Genomic DNA, 16,623 nt, shown 5'->3' with positions numbered 1-16,623 from the left:
AGAATTTCATTCTCAAAGTGGTACTATAAGTGCCATTTTGATTCCATGGGTTTTCATAAATTTTATTCTTATAAAAAAGCTCTTTTTTCCCTTGGATGTTGAATAGCAGAGTCAGAAAGGAACAGAAAGAAAATGGTGGAAAAGTCTGGGTTGTTCAAAATGAATATCAAAGCTATGGAGAAGCAGTATTTCCCTCCCTCTCTTTATTCTCTTCCCCCAGATTCTTTCAGCACCTCAGCCTCTGTCTGGGGCTCATGGGTGGGCAGCGGGGCCCTCAAATCTGGCTTTCTGGTCACTGTTGGTGAGTTCAGGGGTATTAGCCATCTTCAGAACACCAAGGCCAACAATTTTTTTCAAAACTCCCTAAGACTTTCCAAGGATGAGAAAAATAAGAAGGCACCAGAGGAAAAGCAGAATGAAATTTACTCTTTATTACATAAAATTGTACAATCTACCCTTTTGTGATTCTAGGGTTTCAACGTGACTTCCTGCTACTCCTAACATTCAGAAGGATACATTCAAAGCGCCAGGATCTGAACTAGAATTTATTGAAGTATAATTTAAAGGAGCTCCACAGAAGTGTGTGATTAAGCTCAAGCTCTGTTTCACTGCACATTATCCTTAGAATGGACATATAGAACAAAACCAAACTAGGATCTATGTGCCTCTGAAAAGCATACCTTGAATTTTCTGAAAATACTGCAACTTTCTAAAAAAGCACTGAAGATGTCTAAAGGAAACAGATACAGGCTGGAAGTTTTCAGGCCCGTCAGTTTAGCGGAGAGCTGCCTCTGTTCACTTCCTCCTATTTCCTGCCAGACATCCAGACAATAAAAGAATTTGTACAGCTGGAAGAGCAGGAGTAAAAGCCAAAAACAGAGTAAGGGCTTCTATGGGAGGCAGGAGAAGAAGCGAGCGGGCGACATCTGGGGATATTTAAAACTGTGAAACAAATCCTAATTTATTTCTGACTTGTTTTATAAAAAAGAAAAAGCATAATGTAGCATGTAAAATGGAGAGAGGAACAATTTTTTTTCAGGTCAACTAAGTACAACCCATGAAACAGAGGAACTCCAACAATTTCAAAAGGAGGGAGGAAAAAAAAACCTAAGAAAAACAAACTACCTTGTTCACAAATTTTGTTTCATGTTTATACACAGCATTACTATAATGTACAACATCGCTGTAAACAGAATCATATCACTCCTGGGAAACACTTGGGGGTCAGAGCGGGGGGGCAGGGGGACTGCTGGCAAGGAAAAACTCCAGAGGGGCCAGCTGCTCTCTCCCGAGCCACGCTCCTAATGCCTAAGTTGGAGATCATGCCGTCAGCGAAATCGTGAAGTTATGCCTCTGACACTGCTTTTCCATTCTCTCCAACTTCACTGGAGAATGGCTCTCCAGAGCAAATAAGATGGATCCATTAATAACTCCACTGGCCCGGGCTTTACCTTGACAAGCTCCTGTGCGGATATTTGGAATGAAGCCGCGGCGACAGGGGTGGGGCTGGGCAGGACACATCTCACAGGGGTGGCCCCAGGCGCGGCCGACCGTGGCACAGCAGAGCGTCTTCGTGCAGACAATCCCGCTGAGCTGTCCCTGGCACATCTGGTTGCTGATCACAGTAAAACATGGACCTGTCCTGTAATCTGAAAAGAAAGAAGGAGAATTCCGTGAAGGTCTAGAAAAGCAGGAACTATCACACAGAAGAACAGCTGGACCCATCTTGCCGGATTACAAATTGCGAAATGGTCTTCAGGAATAGAAAGAACCACACATCACCAACTTCCATGTGAAGCCTGGGGTACACCATTCCACTTCTGAACTGCATTTACCTTATCTACCCAATGAGGATAAAAACATCAGCTTCTATCCACTTTGAAGATGCTGTTGTGAGGATCAGATGAGCTAATGGAAAATACTTTACAACTGGGACATGCTATCCAAAAATGACACAATAATGTTATTTACACATTCATTCACCTAAGAAAATGTATCAGGAATGATTACAAATCAGTTCCCATGCTTTATATAGATGCTTTGGTGATTAAAAGAGATCAAACCCCTGCCCTCATTAAGCTTACAGTCTATTATTATTTAGGTTGGTGAAAACAAAGAATTTCAAACTTGCAACAAGGCAAGTCAGCACACCTTTTTCTCCGGAGTTTCTTGAAAAAAGGAAATAGTTCTTTGTTTCTTTTGATTGGGTCCATCTTACTTCAAATACAAAAAACAAAAAAAACAAGCAAGCCAATAAAAAGAAAAAAACCTCATTCAAAACAAAAACCACCACCAAAACAGTTAGCTCTGCAAAAGACATCGGATATTTAAAAGAGAGGGCACTGATCTGAAATCACCATGCCCCACAGGCAAAAGGATCATTTTTTTTTTATTAGTTGGAGGCTAATTACTTTACAATATTGTAGTGGTTTTTGCCATACATTGACATGAATCAGCCATGGATTTACATGTATTCCCCATCCCGATCCCCCCTCCCACCTCCCTCCCCACCCGATCCCCTCTGGGTCTTCCCAGTGCACCAGCCCTGGGCACTTGTCTCATGCAGCCAACCTGGGCTGGTGATCTGTTTCACCCTTGATAATATACATGTTTCGATGCTGTTCTCTCAAAACATCCCACCCTTACCTTCTCCCACAGAGTCTAAAAGTCTGTTTAAAAAGAATTCATTTGAATCAGTTCTAATGAGATGGATGAAACTGGAGCCCATCATACAGAGTGAAGTAAGCCAGAAAGATAAAGACCAATACAGCATACTAACACATATATATGGAATTTAGAAAGATGGTAATGATAACCCTATATGCAAAACAGAAAAAGAGACACAGATGTACAAAAGGATCATTTTAAAGCAAACAGGGATACACTGAGACCCCAGCAGAAGTTCCATTTTCAAGTATTCTCGCCCGATATAAAATCTCCTTTTTTTTTTTTTTTTTTAAACTAAAGGGAGAAAGTCAATCTGGATTCAGCAGCCAGCAAACAAGAAAGATTATGATATAGTGAGCACAGCGGACCAAAGCCAGGCCATCGCCAGCCTGCCTCTAGTGGAAATCTGGGCCACAACGGCCCTTTCTATTCTAGAGAGGTCTTGGCAGATAAGGGAGGCTGGACTGCGGGAAGGCTCATGGGCTCCTATCCACAAGCCAACACTACGTGCTTTCTCATGTCACTTTCAGAAATGCACAGATAGAGCATTTCCTATGAGTCCAGGGGTGGACTAAGTGACCCCATTTAAGTTCCATTCACCACTGAATTCTACAGGTTTATGAAAATCACTGGCTGTGACTGGGCTATATTTTCATCTTGATGTTCTTTTTTCTTTCTCCAAGTAGTTCAGGGGACAGGAGATGCAATTCACTCAGGACAACTCTTTTATCACAGTACCCACAAGAGTGAACAGGCTGAACCATGACAATATTTGGGCAATAGCTGACTCTTACCAGTTGGAGGACCTCCATCCTGTGTATTTCTTCCTCCTTTCTCTCTGTTCCAATTGCGACCCCATCTGCTCCCCATCACTAGATGTTATTCCTCACTCTTCCTTCTATCTTGCTAGAATGGGTCACCTGCGGTCAATGGCACTGCCCTAATGCCTGTGCTGGAAGATGAGCCTTCTAAGAAATTCCAAACACAAAGCTTTATCCAGTCAAGTATAGCAAGAAAATCAGCCCAAATTATGGCAGCACTTGACAGATGGGCAGAATGGTCTAAAGGTCAAGTCCTTATCTCCATATCTCTGTCTCTCTACTCCAGTGCTTACCCAAGTGTGCTATGATTGGATGCAAGGCAGTTTTATATCATATGGTTTTAATAGTCACATGTTAATTTTAATTTGTATTATTAAAAAATACAAACACACCAGACTCATAATTTCATAGGGGTGTTTGCTATGATGTGAATGAATAAAAGAAATTTGAACATAAAGAACAATATTAAGTAAACACTAGTAAGGAATATGCAAACAGGCCAAAAGTTGTGCAATTGGTACATAAACAGCACTAGCATTATCTTTTCAGAAAGCTAACCTTAGACCTTTGCTGCCCTTGCCCATCTTTCCAGCCCTATTTCCTGATACTTTCTCAGTTTACTATTGTCTTTTTCTGTTTCCACATTTTTTTACCTGATTATATTACCTTTTTATATTGTCAAATTCTAAGTATATTTTAATATCCTTCATAATATGCCATATCTATTAAAAATCTACTATTGTCTTCCATAGACACTGTATTCAAACAAGAATACAAAAGTGCTTGAGCTGTTGAATAAAATCTCTGCCCTCATTTCATTCTGTCAATAAAGAAGTCACTCAGCACCATAGTGGTATACAACCAAATTGCTCCTAAACACATTAAGTGCCTGGACAAAGTCAAATGCTTAAGCCATCATTCTTTCTTTGGCTCAGTTCTTCCAAATAGTACTTGTGTGGGTTAGTCACTCAGTCATGTTAAATTCTTTGCGTTTCCATGAACTATAGCCCGCCAGCCTCCTCTGTCCATAGCATTCTCCAGGCAAGAATACTAGCGTGGGTAGCCATTCCCTTCTCCAGGGGATCTTCCTGACCCAGAGATCAAATCTGAGTCACCTACATTGCAGGCAGATTCTTTACTGCCTGAGCGACCAGGGAAGTCCCAAATACTACTAAGGGCATTTAATAAATACTTCTCTGATAGATGTTGTTTATTTTATATTATAATCTTTTATATATTTCTCTGATTCAAAAATAATTATTTCAGTTAATTAGAAAAAGGCAGTGATATATAAATAAGAAATTAAAAATCACATATAATGGCACCTAAAGAAACCTTGATTTCTTATATTACCCTACATAATTTTATATGTATCTTTATCTTTTTTAATCACAAAATTGGAATTATACCCAACAGTCAAATTTGAATCCTGCTATTTTTTTTTACTTAATGTTGCCAAAATCATTTTCCCATGTAAATACTATTCCAAAATATGACCTTAATTGCTACATAATTTTCCATCAAGTTATAACAAAATTTACTCAATAATTTAATTTAATCTTATGCAACACACATCAAGACTTTTATGACTATATACATCTTACAGTTGAGACTGAAAGATCACAGCAACATAATCTTTTACTTAAAAAATTAAATCTTCCATGTTAGGTAACAAAGAAGGAAATTTAGGTTTACTTCTTATTTTCTTCTTAACTTATTGAGACAAATGTAAATATCTTAATCCAACAGACTCATGTTGGTATGTCATTTTTCAGTCTTTATAAAACATAATGGAACATGAATTTTAATTTATAGTTTTCAAAACTGTTTGGGTTTGTTTTTCCTCTTTGTTTTGCCAAGATACTCTATGGAATTCTTACATATGAGGACGGCAAAGATTAAGGGTATATGCAAATACAGTGTTTTGTGAGTGACACCAGCAAAATCAAGGCACAGTAGAAAATGCTAGGAAAATCTGAGTCAGTCCTATCTAACACTGGTTCAAGACTTCAGACATGAATTCCTCACTGGAAGGTTTTCATCAAAGAAAAATAACCCTTAAGACTTTTCCAGGGTCAGTAATTTTTGCCCTCATTTCAATATGAAACACATGGAATAGAAACAATACTTGTTAATTCTGACAATATTCATTAGGCATCTCTAGAGCCCACAGGGATCCATCTTTATTAAATACACTATATATTTGGCAAATAGTTGGAATATGTACAACAGAAATCTTTTGACTTGACACATTTCCTCACTAGATCCTTATCACTACAGACAAAGAGAAAAACCAGCTCATCTGACAGTGCAGCTTAGCAAGTGGACGTAAGGGTACTTGAAGAGTCAAGTTTTCAACAAAAATGGCTGATTACAGAGGGAGAGGCATAATCTGGATGAAACAGAATTGGATCTAAAAATCTCTTGGAAGGTAAATGCTGTATTAACGTGGTTTTCAAATGTCATTCTTATTTGGCAGCATGTGCCTTTTGTCCTGTGCTTCATTTAGATTGCCAAAGTTATGCTGTTTTTTGTCCAATACTCCAACCACAGAAAAAAATCTGCCCATACTCCCAATTCCTTACTAATAATCCAATTATTTACAATTATTCCCATAGCACTTATGTGATACTAGGCTAAATTTACACACTCTTTTTCAGACAGTCCCAGCTTTAGACAGGGAATGTGCCTAATTCAATGCTTGGATAATATCTGACTCATTCCTGCAATGTAAATCATTATTCCTAGTGCAAATAAAATATAGCATTAAAAATATTTTGTGTTCACAGATTGCTCTACAATCACTTCCTTATAAGACCTCCATGAACTAGGGCAATGGGCCAAGCCTTTCTAAAATAAAAATGCAATTTTAATTGTTTTTAACTGGCTTACTCTAGTGTGGCTAGTTCATGGGAAATTCTGCATCTACATGTTCCCATTATGAGTGGTTAGGCTCAAGGATTGTTCCCCAGTCCCAACAGATTTGGCCTCAAGGCTTGGGATTGAACCAACGTATGTCTGCAGCCTCCCATCCTCAGCTCCTTCCCAGATCTACAGCTCAGAATGCTGTAACCTGTGGTATTATTTCACTTTCACTTGCAATCAGACTTCACCCTGAAGCAAATGCATCATTCATAGAAAAAGAATATTATGTGGTACAATGATTTCTTGTCACTCCTGCCCAGTCACTAAACCACAAACTGCAGGGAAGACACAAGGATATAATTTTGGGCACCAGGCTCCAATTATTTTAAATACATCTTTTCATAAAAATTATAAACAAAATAATAAGATATCAATTTATCCACAACACAGAGGGTCACAGCATGCTTCTTCCTTCCAGGTAGGTTGGCCACATTAAGCTCCTGACATACAGAATTTCAATACAGCCTTTTGAGGAAGGAGTTGAGAGAACTTTCAGTCTGAGCAAAATGAAGGCAAAGAAGTTCCATGATCATAATCAGTCTCAATTGCTACTATTTCTTCTTACTCCAATCATTCTTAGCCTTAGGACCTAACCAAATCACCTGGGGATGTTTTGCAAAATATTGATGCTTGGACTGCAAGGAGATCCAACCAGTCCATTCTAAAGGAGATCAGTCCTGAATATTCACTGAAAGGACTGATGCTGAAGCTGAAACTACAATACTTCGGCCGCCTGATGCGAAGAGCTGACTCATTTGAAAAGACCCTGATGCTGGGAAAGATTGAGGGCAGAAGAAGAAAGGGACAACAGAGGATGAGACAGTTGGATGGCATCACCAACTCAATGGACATGAGTTTGGCTGAACTCCGGGAGTTGGTGATGGACAGGGAGGCCTGGCGTGCTGCGGTTCATGGGGTTGCAAAGAGTAGGACACGACTGAGCGACTGAACTGAACTGAACTGATGCTTGAGCCTCAGCCTTGCCCTGCCATACACCTCCCTCATGGAAGGTGATTCAGTAGATGTGGCATGGTGCCTGGGCATCCATAAGTGAGTTTGCAAAGTGCTTATAACACAGCTGACTGCTCACCTGAATGTCTAACCTTAGAAATGTGAGACACGCCATAAACTGGGATCACTGCCACGCAACATAACTCTGTCTCTCAATCAGGATGGGCATTCTAATCACAACAAAGTAGAATTCATTTCCATAGGGCTGACTGATTATGAGGCACTTTATTATATCCCTTAGCAATTATATTGACTACAAGCTTACTAAGCCAAACAACAAATCAAAATTTAAGAGGGCTAACCACCAACTACTCCACTGTCCTAACAGTCCTAACTGCCAAGCTCTCTTTCCAGTGTGACAAAGCACATTTATATTCACGACATCACTGCACTACCATAAACTCCCATTTCCAGCTTCCTTGTCTAGTATGGGTGCTGGTAGTTGAGTAAAATTCCAGGGGGATTCTCCAGACAGGATCCAAAGACATTGATCAAACTTCACGTCAGTAACACCAAAAGTTAACTTTTCATTTCCTCCAGAATTGCACTACCGTGGAACACTTTGAAATCTTTCCACACACATGTTGATATGATGAAATATGAAATACTAAACATTATCTAAGAAGTTGATGCCAAAAACAGTCAAACCTTAAATCAGACTTCCAGACCTACCTAGCTTCTAGCCAAGAGGATATACAGGGATAGAAGAGCAAGATAAATAACACCACGAAGAAGGAATCGGAAAATCAAGCATACATGATTTTCAAAGACAACTGGCCTAAACTTTCCCAAAAGTCAATGACCCCTCATACACAAAAAAGAAGGTAGAGTTATTATTTTAGATTAAAGAGATACTAATAACCAAAACTTTACTGGATACTGTTTCAAAAAGAGACAACTGGAGAAATTTTATATGAGCTGGACACTAGAAGATATTGTGGAACTGTTCTCTTAGATGTGATCATGGGATTGTGGTTATATATGAGATAGCCTTATTTTTTAGAGGTGAAGTGCTATGATGTATGCAATTTAATTTTCAAATGATTTAGCAAAACAGACCACAAGTGTATTGTTGTTCTTCTTCAGTTGCTCAGTTAGGTCTGATTCTTTGCAACCCTATGGACTGCAACACACCAGGCTTTCCTGTCCTTCACTCTCCTGGAACTTGCTCAAATTCATGTCCAATGAGTCAGTGATGCCATCCAACCGTCTCATTCCCTGTTGCCCATTTCTCCTCCTGCCCTCAATCTTTCCAAGCATCATGGTCTTTTCCAATGAGTCAGACATAATATATAATTATACATAGATAATAGTACATACATTTATAATATGCATTATAAATCATACTGATACCATATATTATATAATTAAATATACAATTTACATTAAATATATACAAATTAAATATATATAAAATTATATATGGGCTTCTCTGGTGGCCCAGACAGTAAGGAATCCGTCTGCAATGCAGGAGATCCGGGTTCAATCCCTGGGCTGTCCAAGGGGAGAAGGACAAGCCTTGATGTTGTATTAAAAAGCAGAGACATCATTTTGCTGACAAAGGTCCACATTGTCAAAGCTATGCTTTTTCCTGTAGTCATGTATGGATATGAGAGTTGGACCATAAAGAAGGTTGAGAGCCAAAGAATTGATGCTTTTGAACTGTGGTGCTGAGAAGACTCTTGAGAGTCCCTTGAACAGCAAGGAGTTATCAAGCCAGTCAATCCTAAAGGAAACCAACCCTGAATATTCATTGGAAGGACTGACACTGAAGCTCCAATACTTTGGCCCCCTGAGGTGAAGAGCTGACTCATTGGAAAAGACCCTGATGCTGGGAAAGCCTGAGAGCAGGAGGAGGAGGGAACAACAAAGGATGAGATGGTTGGATTACATCACTGACTCAATGGGCATGAGATTGAGCAAACTCTGGGAGACAGCAAAGGACAGGGAAGCCTGGAGTGCTGCAGTCCATGGGGTTGGAAAAAGTTGGACACAACTTAGCACTGAACAATAACAATAATGAAATTATATATAATATGGAAAATACAGACATACATATATATACACATATAATATATAATACATATGCATATATTAATATACATTATGTACAGATATATATATTATATATACACATACATATATACTGATGCTGGGAAAGACTGAAGGCAGGAGGAGAAGGGGACGACAGAGGATGAGACAGTTGGATGGTATCACCAACTTGATGGACATGAGTTTGAGCAAGCTCTGGGAGTTGGTGATGAAAGCCTGGGAAGCCTGGTGTGCTGCAGTCCATGGAGTCACAAACAGTCAGACACGACTGAGCAATTGAACTAAACTGATATACATAGACAGTATATGTATAGAAGTGGGAAAATGTTAACAAATATTTAGTGTAGGTAGAAGGTATGTGGGTATCCTTCTATTATTATTTCAACTTTAATGGAGGTTTGAAATACTTGGTAATAAAAATTCTTAGGGCGGGGTGGAAATCCTTTCAGAGCTAATTTTCCTATGCAGTAGTGCCTCTCCTACTTCATTCACTGTTTTTTTTTTTAATGACCCAATAAATTTTTAATCTACTTTCTAATCCTACATTTCTATGAAATACTACATGCAAGATTGCCTTTGAAACATGGTCTACACAATGTTATTTAAAGAATATGACCTTTTGGCAAATTTTACTAAACTACACTACAGAAAATGTTTACTTTCAGAAACTGGTTCTGCTAGTGTTCAGCAGCTCATTCATGTCTGACTGTTTACAACCCCATGGACTATAGCCTATCAGGCTCCTCTGTCCATGGAATCTTACAGGCAAGAATACTAGAGTGGGTTACCATTTCCTACTCTATGGGATCTTCCTAATCCAGGGATCGAACCCACATCTTGGAGTGCATTAACATTTCCTACCCCAGGGGATCCCAGGGGATCTTCCCAACCCAGGGATCAAACTCGAGTGTCTTGTGCCTCCTGCGTCGGCATGGGGATTTTTGACTACTGCGCCACCTGGGAGGCCCCAACTGTATCTGAGATACAGCTTAATTTTAACTAATTTAAAAAAAAAACATTTTAGAAACAAAGCATAGGAATAAGAACATTATTCTGTGTGAATATTTTCTGTGACTTTCAACTTCTTTCATCTGTAAGTTAAAAGGACTGACATATACATTTTAAACAAATATCATTCAAAACTGCAATAGCAAGGTGATGTGCTGTAGAGCATTTAATCTAACACGCAGACTAAGCAATTCAAAATCCAGGCCATAGTTCTGCGGACCCAATTTTGTGTGTCAGCAATTTGACTACAGAAAATTATTACCACATTTTACTCTACTCCATGATGAAGAAAACAGTAAGCAATCTTGTTCAGGGAAGAGAAGATCTCATTTCCAAATAATCACTTACCTGACATTATTCATTCCCTCACTGCACGTCCTACAAGTCTGTACTGATTTCCTTTCCCCCCCAAAGTTATCTCTAAACTATTTTATTAGAAAAAAATAAAAATGGTTGGGGTGGTGGCTAAAAGTCAGATTCTGGTTTGGGTGATATATTTACCATCAAGATGATCAAATCACAGAGTGTCTTCAGTTTTAATGGTCTGCAAATTCAACTTGAAAGAACCAGCTGGCTCTGATATTATTCACTGTTAAAATGGCTTGTATGAGTGCCACATTAAACCAAACTGCAGTTTCACCACAGAGCATCAGCTATTGAACACCAAGACAAAAACAATAGTATTATGTAACAATATGATTTATTTGTTCTTTTGTATTTTCTTCAAAGCCGGGAAGTAGAAAACATTCTCTACCATCCAAAAGCAGGATTAAGGACATAAGAGTAAAGGGCCTGATGATCAATGCTCTTCAATATAAAAATTTCCAGGACCAACATATTCTTAGATCAACTCTTATATCTCAAAAGTGCCCTGTCATACTGCTGAAGTCCCAAATATAAGTTCTACGAAAAACAAATTAAATTTCCAAAGGAGTCCAATGGAATATTTTATCATTAAAATTTGAAAATTATTACTACTTTTTGGGTATTATTATTATAAATGAGATTTTCACATTTGGAGGGTAAAATCCTATGTTAATAAAGGGGTAATAAAAACAAATTGATTACAAATATTCCACTACAAGTTCCATTTATATAAAGTACCTAAAATAGTCAAATTCACAGAGAGAAACTAGAATAGTGGTTGCCAGGGGCTGTAGGAGGTAAGAATGGGGAGTTATTGCTTAATGGGTATAGCATTTCACTTTGGGAAAATGAAAAAGTTCTAGAGATGGATGGAGGTGACGGCTACACACAATGTGAATGTACTTAATGCCACTGAACCATACACATAAAAATGGCTAAAACAGCAAACTTTACGTATTTTACTACTGTTAAAAAAAATCCCACTGCATAAAATAATATAAAATAATAAATACTAAATAAAAATAAATATAAAATAATCAGACATTCTGACTTCAATGACCAGGTTCAATAAGTAACCTTGACAACTATAAAATGTAGTCAGGATGCCTTTATTCATTCAACAAATCTTAATTGTGCCGTATGAGTGGGCAGTGTGGGATAAAGTGTAGTTTACCACATGTAGTTTACAACCTGGTTGGGGGAGGTAGTCAATAAATATAGATAAATACATTAAAAGGAACGACAGACTTGAGGTTGTGATTTAGTCTACAAATGAAATAAATGTGCTGGTGTGATTAAAAAAGAAAAGTAGTTGGGGATACTTGCTTTGATAATAGTTATCAGGAAAGACTTCTTGGAGGAGGCGACATTCAAACTGAGGCCTAAAAGCTGACAGCAGGCCAGCTGTGAGGATGAGAGTAACTGCTCCCCAGGTTTAAGAGAGAGAGAGCTGGGAGACAGCTGGCCTCTCCAGTAACCAAAGAAGGCCACGCTGACCAAAGCTGAGAGAAGAAGGGGAGTGGGGCACACAGTGAGGGTGGAACACTAGGCAGGCAGTGAATTGCACAGCACATTCCAGGCCAAGATGAGGACCGTGGGTTTGGCTTTAGATTCAAAAGGAAGCCACTGAAAACACAATGTGTTATTTTCAAAGAGTTCCGCTTAGAAGGTTCAAGAGTGGAAATGAGGTAAAACATAGAGATGACTAAAGAAGGTGATGATGTAGAAATGGAGAGAAGTTGACAGGTGGGGAACAGGTGTTGGCAGGTGTCAGGACAACAGAATGTAAAGATGGACTGAGTGTGACGGGTAAGGAAAACCGAAAGGACAAGGATGTCTCCTGAGTTTCTGACTTCAGAAGCTGGATATATGGCCAGTCACTTACTGAAGTGGAGAATCTGATGGAAGACTAGGCTCTAACTACCAATAACCAATATAAAGCTTCTTTACACTTTCACAGGGCTTCCCAGGTGGCAGAGTGATGAAGAATCCTCCTGCCAATGCAAGAAATGTGAGTTTGATCCCTGGGTCAGAAGATCCCCTGGAGAAGGAAATGGCAACCCACTCCAGCGTTCTTGCCTGGGAAATCCCATGGACAGAGGAGCCCGGCAGACTACAGTCCATGCCATTGCAAAAGAGTCAGACACAACTTAGCAACTAAAACGACAACACTTTCACAATCAAGTTCCCAGTGGAAGACAGGTGATTTGAATTGATGAGGCTGGCCCTGCATAAAACTGTATTCTCTGTCAGTCTTGATGCTGTTAAAACAAAACCTACGCATAACGAAATGGTATCTTGTGCTATGTATTTCAGTTTTTTCATGAAACTTCTCTTCCTTTCCTTCCTCTGTGAGCAAGCCTTTCATCGTATCACATTCAGATATTTATATATAAATTTTATGGTTGGAATTCTTACTTCAGATACATTTGGCCAAGTCTCCCAGAAATCTGAGTGTTAAGTACACACGGCTCAGACCAATGATATGTGACGGAATCCTGGCGTGGTGGGTGGGATTTCCTCCAGGGGAACTTCACTGCTGCTTCTATGAAATGACAGGGCAAGGGAATCCAAGACCACTAGCATTCTAGCTGCCAGCCCTAAGTTCATTCTACAGGAAACAGATACATACCACATTCCAGTGATATTATCAATTCTCAGAGATCTGGGGGAAAACTTAAAGCAAGGACAAAAGTTCAGCTATTTAACCACAACTGAGAAGTGCTTCATATAAATATGGGCTTTCTGTAACATCAAGACAGATAAACGACAGTGAGATAGTTTCGATATGCTGGTTGGGAAGTGTTATTTCTAGAATTGGCTTCCTACCAAATATTCAACTGCTTATGGGTATGTGATACATAGGTTGCTTCTCTCTCTCTCTCTCTCTCTCTCATCTCTCACACACACACATACACACACGATACACACAATTGAACTATGTTAATATACTCTCAAGGTGACCCTCCTATTCTCAGAATTTTTCTTTGGAAGAAAATGTCTGATGAATGAAAAATTCCTGAGACTGTTTCCAGCACGGGGTCTGGCGCTGAACTCAACTGAAGACAGACAAGTTGGAAGAAAGAACGAGCATTACTCAGAACACGTGAGTGAACTGTGTAGAAGGCAGGCACCAAAGCTGAGGGGACGAGCAAGGCCACAGAAGCAAAACCCAATCACTAGGTTTAATTAGTCAACAAAAGAAGATTCCTGACAAAAATCTGTGCCTGATTGGTATCAAAATATGGCAGAGACCGAAGACTTAAAAGCACTTAGAAACTCAGAACTGAGTTTCTGCTGTTATTTTACAGTCATCCATTTTCAAGATCTACTCCACGGACTGAAAATGTATCACTAATTGGACAACCATGGTGGCCTCTTGGCAACTTTATCGGTGACACACAGGTTTTGATGACTGGGGACATTTATATGCTTGCACGTGATCACTGTTTTATAGCACAGGATAGCAATTCCACAAATACGCACCAGGCTCTTTGGAAATAATAATTATGTCCCAGTCATCCCAGGTTAATGCTCTGAAGAGCAAAATGTTAATACTATACAATACAGGCAGATAGGAAAAGGCAGTTATAGCTAAGTTTTGCCTAGTGCAACCAGTGGGAGAATGCTGTATGGTTCAGAAATTTCCACTCTATAGAATTGGTAAAAATATCTAAAGTTGTGCCCGAGACTATGAAGTCTACAACTATTAAACTGTGTCCTGTCTGAACACTAAAGAGGCACTGTGTTACCCTGTTCTTTCTCACCACTTACTAAAGATTTACATCAGCTTGGCCAGACATTGGGGTTTCATCTAAGGCAGCTAGTTAGATACGTGTGGAAAGTGCATATGGTTAGAAAATAATAAGAGACAGCATTAAAAGTGGTTTAACATGCCCCAAGAGGCAAGCCGAACACCACAATTTTCTCCAACTGTGGAAGAAAAAACAACGTGAGCCAGATTTTGGCTCTCTGAATGTATGAACAGGTCTATATTGTATTCCCTTGGATATTTACGAAGCATGTTAACAATAATTAAAATTGAATTTCCAAACCTTTAAGGGTAAAAGTTAGGAATATAATATCCACAACCTTGGAGAGTGTTATAATTCAATCTATGTCGTATTCACCATCCTGGGATTTAACCACTGATATTCAAAATTCACAACTCCTGCACAGAGCAAGCACTCTCTCGAGCTCCAGGCCTATGCAAATACCTTCTGTTCAAATGCATGTTCCATTCCCCTAAAAGGTAGTGCCGATGGGCTACTGGCATTCAAATTTCACTAGTCTGGGGTTCTTAACTTGAAGATCACATTTGGGTCTCAGGAGATGCAAAGGTGCCCTGAAATTGTATGTAAACGTCACGTAGCAGCATGGTAGACCTGGAGACAGAATAGAGTAGACCTTGTATCTGAGTGCTAGGTCTGAGCAGGCCAATCATATGTTCTCCTCCAGGAATTTGGAAATGGGATTGGAGAGAACTGGTCTTACTTTTTATTAAGATTAATCTTTATTAATCTTAATCTTCCCATGTGGCTGGAACCTCAGATGTCGTTACTTGGGAGCTGAGGGCTCGGATGTACTGCAAGCAGCACAGAGCAGGCTATTTGCATGGAGCAGGGACTAGGTCTGCAGGGAGGGGCAGACAGAGGCCACAAGGCCCCAGGGAAACCTGGGGGAGCATTCGGCGCCTGCTCCCAGTCCTCAGGAAAGCCTGCTGCACCACTGCCCTTGAGTTCCTGGGGCAGCCAGGATTCCTCATAACAAATCTCCCCTTCGGCATCGTAAGCTAGTTTTGTTACTTGAAACCAGCCAAGTTCATCCAGTACAGTGTGCAGATCTGTGCCTTTTTCATCAGGTTCTTAAAGGTATCCCTTCCTCAAAAAAGGCAATAAGCCTCTGTACTATTTCATAAAAAGTTATTCATAAGACTGTGGCACTACTTTGATAATTAGTCCAGATTTATCTGAGTTTTATGGAATACATAACTGTACCCTCTCTTAAAAAAAGAAAAAGAAAATATAAAACCCTTCCTAACACAAGCTCACACCAAAACCACTTCAGCAAGCTTTATTCTCAGCTCAACTGTAACTCAAGTGGGGGCCACATAGAAACAGATACATTTTCAAGAAAATTATCACAGACATACATAAATTGGTAGCTAACTCCTAGCTAGCTAGCTAGCTAAGTCACTTCAGTCATGTCCGGCTCTTTACGACCCCACGGACTATAACCAACCAGGCTCCTCTGTCCATGGGATTCTCTAGGCAAGAATACTGGAGTGGGTTGCCATGCACTCCTCCAGGGGATCTTCCCAATGCAGGGATCGAACCTGCATCTCTTAAATTTCCTGCATTGGTAGGTGGGTTCTTTACCACTAGCGCCACCTGGGAAGCCCAAGCTAACTCCTGAAAGTGAAAGTGAAGTTGCTCAGTCGTGTCTGACTCTTTGGGACCCCATGGGCTGTAGCCTACCAGGCTCCTCCCCCCATGGGATTCTCCAGGCAAGAATACTGGAGTAGGTTGCCATTTCCTTCTCCAGGGGATCTTCCTGTCTCAGGGATTGAACCCAGATCTCCTGCATTGCAGGCAGACGCTTTAACCTCTGAGCCACTGGGGAAGCCCTAACACACAAAGTTCTAGTTGATTATCCCCAAACAGCATCAAGCAACTGTTGATGATTTTATCTCACCTGTTTAGGCAGAATATATCCTGGGGGTAGAACTGAAAGATGGTAAGCCTCGAAAGTCAGGACACCTACTTTCCAGTAA

At 39.8% G+C, this 16,623-nt stretch overlaps 1 protein-coding gene across 1 annotated transcript in view; it reads right to left on the bottom strand.

Annotated features, from left to right (window-relative positions):
• Nucleotides 1-16,623, bottom strand: part of FBN1 (fibrillin 1) — a 257,123-nt gene that overhangs the window by 137,410 nt on the left and 103,090 nt on the right. The window contains exon 7 of the mRNA XM_043473020.1: nucleotides 1,452-1,649. Within this exon, the coding sequence (XP_043328955.1) occupies nucleotides 1,452-1,649 (198 nt within the window). The remainder of the gene's footprint in view (nucleotides 1-1,451; nucleotides 1,650-16,623) is intronic.

The sequence above is a fragment of the Cervus canadensis genome, chromosome 6 (assembly GCF_019320065.1).
Source record: "Cervus canadensis isolate Bull #8, Minnesota chromosome 6, ASM1932006v1, whole genome shotgun sequence".
NCBI classification, from domain to species: Eukaryota; Metazoa; Chordata; class Mammalia; order Artiodactyla; family Cervidae; genus Cervus; species Cervus canadensis.
Note: the sequence above shows the minus strand (reverse complement) of the source record. Positions and strands in the feature narration are given on the sequence as shown.